General features: G+C 36.7%; 2 protein-coding genes across 4 annotated transcripts in view; one reads left to right on the top strand and one right to left on the bottom strand.

Annotated features, from left to right (window-relative positions):
• CASK (calcium/calmodulin-dependent serine protein kinase (MAGUK family)) overlaps positions 1-12091 on the bottom strand; it is a 428386-nt gene that overhangs the window by 278988 nt on the left and 137307 nt on the right. The gene's annotated exons all lie outside the window — the stretch shown is intronic.
• GPR82 (G protein-coupled receptor 82) overlaps positions 1459-12091 on the top strand; it is a 23358-nt gene continuing 12725 nt past the window's right edge. Inside the window, exons 1-2 of the mRNA XM_006894985.1 lie at positions 1459-2381; positions 5123-5157. Coding sequence (XP_006895047.1) covers positions 1459-2381; positions 5123-5157 — 958 coding nt within the window. The remainder of the gene's footprint in view (positions 2382-5122; positions 5158-12091) is intronic.

Below are 12091 nucleotides of genomic sequence, written 5' to 3'. Positions count from 1 at the left end.
ATTATTATTATTAATTTTAATGAAAGTTTATAGAGACTTGGATTTCTATTCATTCATTGTTGTACTTTTCTCCCTGCCCAACCTCCCCGCCCCCAGTTTGCTCTTCTCTTTGAAATATAAAAGAAAAATTCTTTCATTGTTATACAATCCCTTCCCCCAGGTTCACTCTACTATGCAGCCTTTGTTTTGAAAAGTAAAAGAAAACTCTTTCGTTGTTATACAATCCACTCCACTATGAAGAAATTCTTCTAATAGATTACTGTTGTTGTAGTTATTATGTGCAGTCAAGTAGCTTGTGACTCATAGCGACCCCTATGTACAACAGCCCTAAACCCTGTTCTCTCCTGTGCCAATCTCACTGTCTCAGACATACCTAATCTCATTGCCCCAGTCACTGAATCAAGCCACCTCATAGAGGGTCTTCCTCTCCTGCGCTGACCCTCCATACTCCCAAGCATGATGTCCTTCTCCAAGGACAGGTCTCACCTTGTAACATGTCCAAAGTATGTCAGATGAAGTCTCAGAATCCTTGCCTCCAAGGGGCAGTCTGGTTTAACCCTCTCGAGAATGAATCTGTTTGTTTTCCTAGCAGTCCGTGGTATATTCAATACTCATCTCCAACACCACGGCTCAAAGGCATCAATTCTCCTTCTATCCTCGCTAGTCATTGTCCAGCTCTCTGACTCATAGCAAGTGATAGCAAATACCATGGCCTGTATCAGGCACACCTTAGTCTCCAGAATGACACCATTGCTATTCAGTACTATGGTTAGCTCCCTACCAGCAGATTTTCCCATCGCAATACATGTTTTAATTTCCTGGCTGCTGGTGCCAGGAGTGTTGTCTGTGGAGCCAAGCAAACTAAAGCTGTGAACAATCTCAATCTCTTCATCATCCATTCTAATGCTGCCAGTTGGTTCAGTGGTGAGAATCTTTGTCTTGATAGTGAGCCTCAATCTATATGGAAGGATGCAGTCCTAACAATAGATTATAGAGAAATGTTTTAATGTAGCCTTGGAAAGATACCATTTTAAAAACTATATACAATGAATATGCTAATTAAGAATACATCTTCTCTACAGTACAAAATATGTCTATGATTTCACGCTGTATGAATTACTTGCAAGTGCTTTAAAAGAATAATTTTTGAGGTAAAGTAAATCTCCTTTATAAGTTGATTCCTTCTACAAAATGATAAAAACCAAGCATTTAACAATTTACATTTTGTTTTTCAGACAAAAGTATTTCCCACCACAATAATCAACTTTTTTTGTGTTTACACATCTCACCTGATTTAAAAAGGTGAGATGAGATGGCATCTATACCTTTCCAATACATTTTTGTTAAAAATATACTTTTATTTTAGTATTCAGCTTAAATGTAATCTATAATTTTAATAGTAAATATCTGTGATTCTGTTCTAGCTCCTGTGCCAAAACTCAAGGAAATCTGACCTAAATGAATAACAATTCAACATGCATTCAACCCTCTGCAATCCTCTTGGGAAACTTTCTATCTCAATGGATATTTTTAACGAAGATAAGTAAGAAAACATCAACCCACATCTACCTTGTACATCTTGTGACCTCAAACTTACTTGTGTGCAGCTCCATGCCTTTCATGAGTTTCTATTTCGGGAAAGGTTTTCATTGGAAATATCAAACTGTACAATGCACTGTAGTTAATTTCCTGGGGACCCTAGCCATGCACATAAGCATGTTTGTGAGCCTCTTAATTTTAAGTTGGATTGCCATCAGCCGCTATGCAACCTTAATGAAAGTGGATTCTACACAGGTGACCACTTCATGTTATGAGAAAATATTTTATGGTCACTTACTGAAAAAATTTCGCCAACCCGATTTTGCCAAGAGACTATGTTTTTACATTTGGGGAATTGTATTAGGTGTAATTGTTCCTGTTGGAACATACTATTTAGTTGTAGAGGCTTCTGAAGGAGAAGAAAGCCAGTGCTATAACAAGCAAGTAGAACTAGGGGCTACAATTTCCCAGATTGCAAGTCTCATTGGAACCACATTTATAATATTTTCATTTTTTGTAGTATTAACATCATATTATGCCTTTGTCAACCATCTGAGAAAAATAAGCACCTGCACATCTATTGTGGAAAAAGATTATATTTACAGTTCTGTGAAAAGGCATCTTTTGGTCATCCAAATTCTATTATTAGTTTGCTTCCTTCCATACAGTATTTTTAAACCTATTTTTTATATTATACATGGTAGATGCAACTGTCTGCAACTGAATTATTTAATAGAAATAAAAAACATCCTCACTTGTCTTGCTTCAGCCAGAAGCAGCACAGACCCCATTATATTTCTTATATTAGACAAAAAATTCAAGAAGACACTATATAATCTCTATAAAAAAATCTAAGTCACCACAAGACCATATGATTGATAATGTGAATGGAAAATAGTACAAAAGAGAAGTGTTCATGTTATTCTATGCAGGACACCAACTTAAGGTGACATAGGTAGCTTGTTAACTCATGCACTGAGAAAACTCTTTGGTTTTAAGATATAAATAAGTATCAGGTATATTCACAGATATTGGTTTATAGTCATACTTGTATTGAAAATTAAGATGACTTGCAGAGACAAAATTCAAGCATATCAAAAGGATCTGAAACAGATCATCTGTAGATGTTCCGGTTTTGCACCCTTTACATACAATTGCAGAATACAGTGGTTTGCTATTTGTCTGCTTTTTAGTAGATAAAACACAAGGCTTATCTCTAGGTAGTTTTTGTTTTGTTGTCAACTTTGGTGTTGGCAAATTTTTTAATTATCAAAAGAGGTATCAGAATTTCCTATAGAACTATTGTTTTTCCACTTGGAGCAAAGGAAAGTGAAGAAAATAAAATTAAAAAGAAGCCATTAATGCAAAGAAATGAGGGTTCATCTGAACCATAACCTCATTAGTCAAGACCATATTAGATGGTGTCTGGCTTACTTTTACTTTGACAGTCAGACCAGGGACAAACTAGAGGGGTATGGTTAGAATGGGAGGAAAAATGTAAAACTAAAACTCATTAATAAAGATCAGACTTATTGGACTAATAGAGACCTTTGTTGTTAAGTGGTGTTGAATTGAGTATGATTAATATTGGCCCTATGAACAGCAGGGCTGAGCCTTGTTCTATCCTGTGCCATTCTCATCATCTCTGATACACTCTAGTTCATTGATACAGTCACTGTATCAATCCACTTCACTGAAGATCTTCCTCTCTTTTACTGACCCTTGACTTTTCCAAGCATGATCCCTCCTAATGTGCCCAAAATATCCCCTTGTCATCCTCACCTCTAAGGATGACCCTGCTCATATTTTCTCCAAAACAACCCCTGAAGACACTCCTAAATCTACTGAACTGAAGCTACTCTCAGAGATCAACTTTCAGCCAAATTGTCCTTAAAAAGAAACAATAAATATACCTGAGAAATGTAGTCTTTGAAATAAATAGCTGAAAGTAAAAGGAAAATATCTATCAAAAGACAAAAACAATGTATATGAACTTTGTAAAAAAACCAGTAGAAAAGGAAAAAGTTTGAAAAAGAAAAATAATATAAAATAGAATATATATGAATGATTGTATGAAACATAATGTAAATGAAAGATTGTAGAAAACATAATGTATATGAATGAAGTATAATGTAAAGGAATTATATTAAAATTAATTTTATACATATATAGATATATATGAATGACAAAGATGGGAGGGGTAGGAACGGGATGAAAGAAGCCCAGAGTGGAGGTTGCAATGAATGCCTTGGCACAACTCTGTAAATTACTGAATGGAATGGAAAAGAATGGAAGCTAATTTGTTTAAACTTTCACGTGAGCCATAATAAAATGTTCATAAGAAACCCTGACTATTGTAAAAAAACTTGTGTCTTTCAGTCCAACAACTGAAATTGACTATATGAGGGTACTGAGATGGGTATGCTCTATTGAAGTGGCCCTGGTGGGCTAACCTAAAGATCTGCAGTTTGAATCAGTCAACTTGATAATAGGCCTTTTCCTATGCTACATGAAATCGGTACTTTTCTGTGAAAACATTTTATATCTCTACTTTTAAAAGGATAAAAATATTAATCAAAGTACTTTTTTACAGTTGTAAATGATTTATTTTTTTTCTATAATTATATTTTATTAATTTTCACAAACATCTACAGAGATTTTGGGTTTCCACTCATTCACCACTGCACCATTCTCTTCACCCTCCTCCCAGTTTGTTCTTGTCCAAATGCCACAGTGCTTGTCAAAGCCAGTTCTGATTAATCTTCAATCAAAGTATTTTTTAAAAGTATGTGATTTTTCTTTAGAAAACCCATTATCACTCAGTTGATTAATATTGCTGTACTGACAACAGCAGTTAGTTAATTTTTTTGTATAAGGAATAAGAATTGCATACACTTGCGATACAGCCATTATTTCTGCTTAGAGCTAAAGAAAACCAGACTCAAGCCATTATTCCATCCTGTCCAGTATGAGACTAAAACTCGACGGTGTCTGGCTTCTCTTGACAGTTGCAGGAGACTCGACAGCACATAAGAACAACAACAACCACCACCTCATCATAAATAGTTTCCTGACTGTATGATTGCAAATTACTGTTGAACTTTTTGTGTAATTGAAAGAAAATGACTGCTTGTCATTTAGGCAATTAATACAACAAGCTATTTTCATTGTGTGTGTGTGTATATACACATATATAAATAAAATTTTATTTTAACTAGAAAAATGTTTCCTATATTTGAAAGATCTTTGCATGGAAAGTGGAAAGAACAGACAAGTCAGACTGGCCAGTGCAATCGATATCCAGGGGTGGCAAGTTTCAAAGGCAGTTTAATTCTCTGTGTGTTAATACATTGCAGTCATTTTCAAGAACACACCAAGTCTTCAAGACAATTCGTGGGATTTCTTGATGTTCATCTTGAGGGCTCTGGCCATTCCAGATGGGACTGCTGAAGTGGGAGGGGCTAGCACCAACAGACACCAAAGGAAATGGTGGTGGTCAGCTCCATCAATTGTCCTTAAATATGCCATTGAGGTAGGCCACTCAGTCCATGATCAGCCTTCAGTCAGTGGCCCACACTAATCCCACAGAACCCACAGCACCTCACATGTCCACTATGGGTAGCCAGTATTAGGCTAGCACCCAGCAATTCAGGCTTAGGAACCTGGTCAGCATAGTGAAGCTGTAGATAGCCCTCAGGGACACTCCTTTATGCTAGTATGGATTCAGTCATAATAGCTATTTTTAGAAAAGAAATACCACATTCTAAGTTTACTCTAAACTTAAAAGTTGGGCTTTAAGAGAAATTGTGCTATATGTGTCTATGGGAGTTAAACAGTCATGTAGGAAATGACAAATTTCCGTTTCCTGTTTTGTTCTTTCCATACACATATTCTCATTCATGGAAGCATTCCAACTATTAATCAGTGACATGACCATTAATGGCTGTTGTTAGGTGTCATTGAGTCACCTATGACATAGCAACCCAATGAACAACTGATTTGAACCTTGCCGTATAATAACAATTCTTTGATATGCCGCAGCTCATTGTTAGACTCACTGTGTCAATCTATTTTTTTTGAGGGCTTTCCTCTCTTTCTCCTATCCTCTACTTTCCTAGAATGACATCTTTTTCCTAGAATTGGCTCCTCTTGACAGCATGTCGAAGTGTATGATATGGAGTTTCACCATTCTTGTCTCTAAGGAGGACACTGTTTACACTTCCTCAAGACAGATGTTCTTTTGGCAATTCATGGGATATTCAATACTCTTCTCCAACACCGCAACTCAAAGACATCTTTTTCTGTCATCCTTATTTGCTGCCCAAATTGCAGACTCACAGGAAGTAATCGACAAGGCCATGGCTTGGATTAAGTGCCTATTAGTCTTTAAACTGGCATCTTTGCTCTTTAGCACCTTAGGAGCGGGCCAATGACAACAGATTTTCCCAACACAACACATCTTTTGATTTCTTAACTGCTGTTACCATGGTGTTGACTGCAGATCTGAGTAAAATGAAATCATTGAAAATTTCAGTCTTTTCTCTATAACAATGTTGTCGATAGGCCCAGTGGTGAGAGTTTTTGTTTTCTTCATGATGAAATTAAATCCATATTAGAGGCTTTGATTATTTTGCACAAGTGCCTCAAGTCCTCATCACTTTCAGCAACCAAGGTTGTGTCAACTGCATAATGCAGCTTGTTGATGAGTCTTCCTCTGTTTCTGATGTCATATTCTTCTTCATATAGTTCAGCTTCTCAAATGATTTGTTCAGCAATCAGATTGAATAGGTATGGAGAAAAGGATACAATGTTGACGCACACCTTTCCTGATTTTAAACCATGCAATGGTTTATTATGTTATGCTCAGACAACAGCTTTTTGGTCTAGGGATTTTGCATGAGCATGATTAAGTGTTCTAGGATTCACATTCCTCTTAATGTTAGTCATAAATTGTTATGGTCCACATAGTGAAATGCCTTTGCAGAGGCATTTGATATATTCATGGCTAAAAATTGAGCTAGAAAACAAAGGGAATACATAGTGAAGTAAAAGATAAACAGAATATTTTCAAGGGCAGCTTGAAAATACAAAACAAAGTATTACAACAAAGTGTACAAAAATCTAGAGTTAGAAAATGAAAAGTAAAAAACACACTTGACATTTCTCAAGTTGACAGACCTAAAAAACAAGTTCAGTCCTCGAGTTTCAATGCTGAAGAATTCCAGGGGCAAAATCCTGAACGATGCAGGAAGCATCAAAAGAAGATAGAAGGAATATACAGTCATTGTATCAATAAGAACTGGTGGACTGAGAAATTGTGGTATATTCACACATGGAATACTATGCAGCATTTAGAAGCAATGATTTAGAAGCATACTGTATAACATGGGAAAGGCTAGAGAGCATTATGTTGAGTGAATTAACTCAGTCTCATAAGGACAAATACTGCATAAGTGCATTATTGTGAAAATAGAAGGACAACTAGTAAGATGTATATAAATGTCCCCAAAGTGAAGAGGGGATATGAGGGATAAGGGTAAGGAGGAGGAAAATTACTGGGATGGCAGATTTTGGTGGGTGATAGGAGGGGATGAAGGAATTAGGAAAGATACAATCGGGATCTGAAAATACAGGGTAGTAGTGGGCATAGATCAGTGGTATTTAATTTTATAAAACATAATGTAAAAATAAAAGTTCATTATATGGAAAGAAATATAAATGAAGGACTGTATAAAATATAATGTACATGCATGAAACACAACGTATAAGAATAATAAAAATATGAATTTGAAAAAACAAACAAAAAAAATCCCGATAGAAATGGAATCATTTCAAGAAGTAGCATATTATATTTATACCTATGGTCATAACAGTGTTATTCACAACAGCAAGAAAATAGAAACAGTCCAAATGGCCATCAACAAATGAATGGGTTGAGGAAATGACGCACAATGCAGCACTAAGGAACAATGGTTTTAAACTAAATAACTTAGTTTCATAAGGACAAGTACTGTATAAGACCATTATTGTAAAAATAGAAGGATAGCTGAGAAAGATGTGTATAAAAGTTCAAAAGGGAAAGGAGAAAGGGAGTAGAATAAGGGAAATGGTGGAAATCACTAGGATAGTAAAGGTTAGTGGGTGGATGGAGGTGGTGAAGAAAGTGGAAAGATGAGGTAATAATAAGCATTGATCAACAGTAATTAATGATATAAAAAGTATATGAATGATTATACAAAACAAAATGTAAATGAAAGCTTTTATAACACAAATAACAGGCATTGATCAACAGTAATTAATGATATAAAATATATATGAATGATTATACAAAACAAAATGTAAATGAAAGCTTGTATAACACACACACACACAGAGATAGAGAGAGGGAGAGAAGTAGCATATGATGAAGAGCCAATGTGATAAAGGAAGAAGTTCAAGTTGCACTGAAGATACTGGCAAAAAAATATGGCCCCAGGAACTGATGGAATACCAATGGATGTGTTTCTATAAACAGATGCAGCCTTGGATGTGTTCACTAGTCTGTGTCAAGAAACTTGAAAAACTGGAAGAGACCCATATTTTTCACTCCCCCATTCCAAAGTATAGTGGTCTAACAGAATGTGGAAATTATCAAAGAATATCACTAATATCACATGCAAGTAAAATTTTTTTGTTGAACATTATTTAAAGTAACGGGAGCATGCATACCCATGTTTATTGCAGCTTTGTTCACAAGAGCAAGGAGTTGGAAACAACCTAAGTGCCCACCAACAAACAAACACATAGAGAACTATGCTCCATTGAAAAACAAGGAACTCATGCAATATTATTCAAAATGGGTGACTCTGGAGAACATTATGCTGAGTGAAGTATCTCAGTAAAAAAAGGACAAATACTGCATGGTGCCACTGTTGTAAAACAGGGGTTGGGGAAAGACTGAGAAAGATGGGTTCAACAATGTATACTGCATTGAAACAGATGAGGGAGAAAACTGTTTAAAAGGGATATGTGATTAGGTATTTTTGTCATGACAGGAGTCTAGAACGAAGGCTACATGGTGGAGTGGACCTGGGTGAGGGAGGGTTTGTAAAACAATGAAAGAATTTTTCTTTTACTTTTCCAAGAGGGTAGTGTACTAGGGAGGAGAGTTGGGAGGGGAGAAAAGTGCAACAATGAATGAATGGAAATCCAAAGTCTCTGTAAATTTTGACTAAAATTAATAATAAATTTAAATACATTTACAAAAAACAAATCATTAGCATTAAAAAAAAGTAATGGGAGCAAGAAACTGTCAGCAATTCAAGTTGGATTCAGAAAAGGCTATATAGAATGAGAGATCTCTTTACTAAAGTTGGATGGAAAGCAGATAATACCAGAAAGGTATTTCTCTACTAATTGCTACACAAGCAAAATTAAGGTCAAATTATTCTGGTGGCCTACAGGTAAGGAGTTGTGCTGCTAAGCCAAAGACATGAGGTTTGAATTCACCAGCTGCTCCATGGGAAAAAAGATAGGCAGTGTCCACCCATATGATTTATAGCCTCTTAAAGCCTCTTGGAGGCTTGGCTATGGGTAAGTTCTGACTATAGAACATAACAACAATTCAACATGAAGTAAGTTTCTTTCCTTCTGTAGAGGGGGAAGATGGTCCATCTTGTGATCTGATAAGGTCTCCAAACTCTTCTAATCCTGACTTTGCATTCTGAAAAAGCAGGCGTTATAGGATTGTGTGAGCTGAAAAGAAATCTTGCTGGCAAATCACAAAAGAAGCACAGAAGGAACACTTGCAATTTGCTAAGCAGTTCAATGGTACAGCTAATATGACAGTCATTTAAGTGTTCCCATATTTAAAATAATTTGAAGAAATTTGGAAGAGGTACCAAAGCTAGAAATGTTTTACACTTGAGAAAAAAAAATATTCAGACTATATCATAAAAACTATAACTACCTAAAAGGGAAAAGAGAGGCAGAATCTATTAAATCCCTGTATACTAATTGAGCATTCATTCTCTTTTCAAGAATCATAGAAAAGTAATGCAGAAGACTAAATGAAAAGTATGTTTCTAGTAATAAGCTTCTATTTAAAAAAGAATTAATTTTTTAAAATACAACATCAGGGAGTTTTGGGAGCTGTGGAAACAATAGGAAAGGAACATCACAAACCGAGAACATCAGAACTACTGTAAGAAATCTATGAAGCGTTGCAGTTTCTCTGCAACCTCACCAGCATTTGTTGTTTGCTGTTCTGTTAAATTTTGCTATTCTTATTGGGGTGAAATGATACCTCATAGTTGTTTTGATTTGCATCTCTATTAGAGCTAGGGATTTTGAACATTTCTTGATGTGTTTGTCAACTGAATGTCTTCTTTAGTGAAATGTCTGTTCATATCCTGTACCAATTTTTCAATTGGGTTGTTTATCTTGTTGTGGTGAACCCTTACCTTATTCACTGTTGGTGGGACTGTAAAGGTAGTATGGCACTTTCTCAAAAAGCTGGAAATGGAAGTACCATTTGACTCAGCAATTCCACTACTGGGAATATACCCTAAAGAAACCAGAACTGCCACTCAAGAAGATATATGCACACGCATGTTTATTGTTGCTTTGGTCACAATAGCAAAAAGTTGGAAACAACCCAAGTGCACATCAACAAATGAATGGATAGAGAAGCTGTGGTATATTCACACAATGGAATACTATGCTGCATTGAAAAACAAGGAATTTATGAATTATTATACAAAATGGGTGAAATACCTCCATTACAAAAGGACAAATATTGCATAATTGTAAAGTGGGACTGACATTGGGGTTGGGCGGAAACTAAGAAAAGAGGGGATAAATAATGTATATTGCATTGAAACAGATAAGGGAGAGAACTGTTTAGAAGGGATATGTTATTGTTGTTGTTATGTGCAGTAGAGGCACCTGTTACTCATAACGACCCTATGTACAACAACTTTAAATCCTGTTCTGTCCCGTGCCAATCTCACTGTCTCAGACACACCTACCCTCATTGCCCAAGTCACTGAATCAATCCACCTCATAGAGGGTCTTCTTTTCCTGTGCTGTCCCTCCAAGGAGCCACCCGGTTTAACCCTTTCCAGGACGAATCTGTTTGTTTTCCTAGCAGTCCATGGTATTCTCAATACTCTTCTCCAGCACCACAGCTCAAAGGCATCAATTCTCCTTCTAGCCTCCCTAGTCATTGTCCAACTCCGATGCATATCAAGTGATTGCAAAGATCATGATCTGTATCAGCCGCGCCTTAGTCTGCAGAATGACACCCTTGCTATTCAGTACTTTGGCGAGGTCCCTACCAGCTGACTCTCCCATCGCGATGTCTTTTAATTTTCTGGCTGCTGGTGACAAGAGTGTTGACTGTGGAGTCAAGCAAACTAAAGCTGTGAACAATCTCAATCTCTTCACCATCCATCTTGATGCTGCCAATTGGTCCAGTGGTGAAAATCTTTGTCTTCTTCACATTGAGCCTCAATCCATATTGAAGGTCGCAGGCCTTGACCCTCTGCAGCAAGTGTTTTAGGTCCTCCTCAGTTTCAGCAAGCAGGGTTGTGTTGTCTGCATAAAGCAGATTGTTGATGAATCTTCCACCAATCCTGATGCCTTCTCCTCGTATAGCCTAGCCTTCCGGATAACCTGTTCTGCATATAGCTTGAAAAGGTATGGAGATAGGACACATCCCTGGCATACACCCTTCCCAATTTTGACAACTGCCTCCAAGGATAGGTTTCACCCTAGCACGATCAAATGGTCTAGGATTCCCATACTTCTCAGAGTCAGTCACACTTTGTTATGATTCACACAGTCAAGTGCCTTTGCATAATTAATGAAACACAGAGACATTCCTCTACTACTCCCTGCTTTCAGCTAAGATTCATCTAACATTAGCTACAACATCCCTAGTACTATGACCCCTTCTAATCCCAGCCTGGACTTCTGGTAGTTCTCTGTTGATGTGTTGTTCCAATTGTTTTTTGATAATCTTCAGCAGAATCTTGCTTGCATGTGATGTCCATGATATTGTTCAATAATTTCCACACTCTGTTGGGCCACCTTTCTTTGTAATGGGAACAAATAGAAATCTCTTCTAGTCAGTTGGCCAAGTGGTTGATCTCCAGATATACTGGCAGAACTTGGTGAGTGCATCTAGGACAGCATCTGTTAGTTGAAATACCTCAATTGGTATACCATCTATTCCTGGGACTTTATGATTAGGTATTATTGTCATGACTAGAGTCCGGAATGAAAACTGCATAGTGGAGTGGACTGCAGGGGTGGGGGAATAGAATTAGAATGAAAGAATTATTATTTATTATTATTACTATTACTATTATTATTATTATTATTATTATTATTATTATTATTATTTTGTGTGTACCATCAAATCAGATCTGACTGTGCAGGAGGAGATTGTCCCTCCTCCTTCAGCAGAGCATCTGGTGGATTTGAACTGTGCACCTCTGGGATTGCAGTGCAGCTTCTTGGCACTAGGCCATCAGAGCTTGCAGAAAGATTTTTTTTAACTTTTAAAAGA

The sequence above is a fragment of the Elephantulus edwardii genome, unplaced genomic scaffold, assembly GCF_000299155.1.
Source record: "Elephantulus edwardii isolate Elephantulus edwardi_28Jun2011 unplaced genomic scaffold, EleEdw1.0 scaffold00152, whole genome shotgun sequence".
NCBI classification, from domain to species: Eukaryota; Metazoa; Chordata; class Mammalia; order Macroscelidea; family Macroscelididae; genus Elephantulus; species Elephantulus edwardii.
The sequence above is the reverse complement of the archived record's forward strand: the minus strand, read 5'-3'. Positions and strand labels throughout refer to the sequence as shown.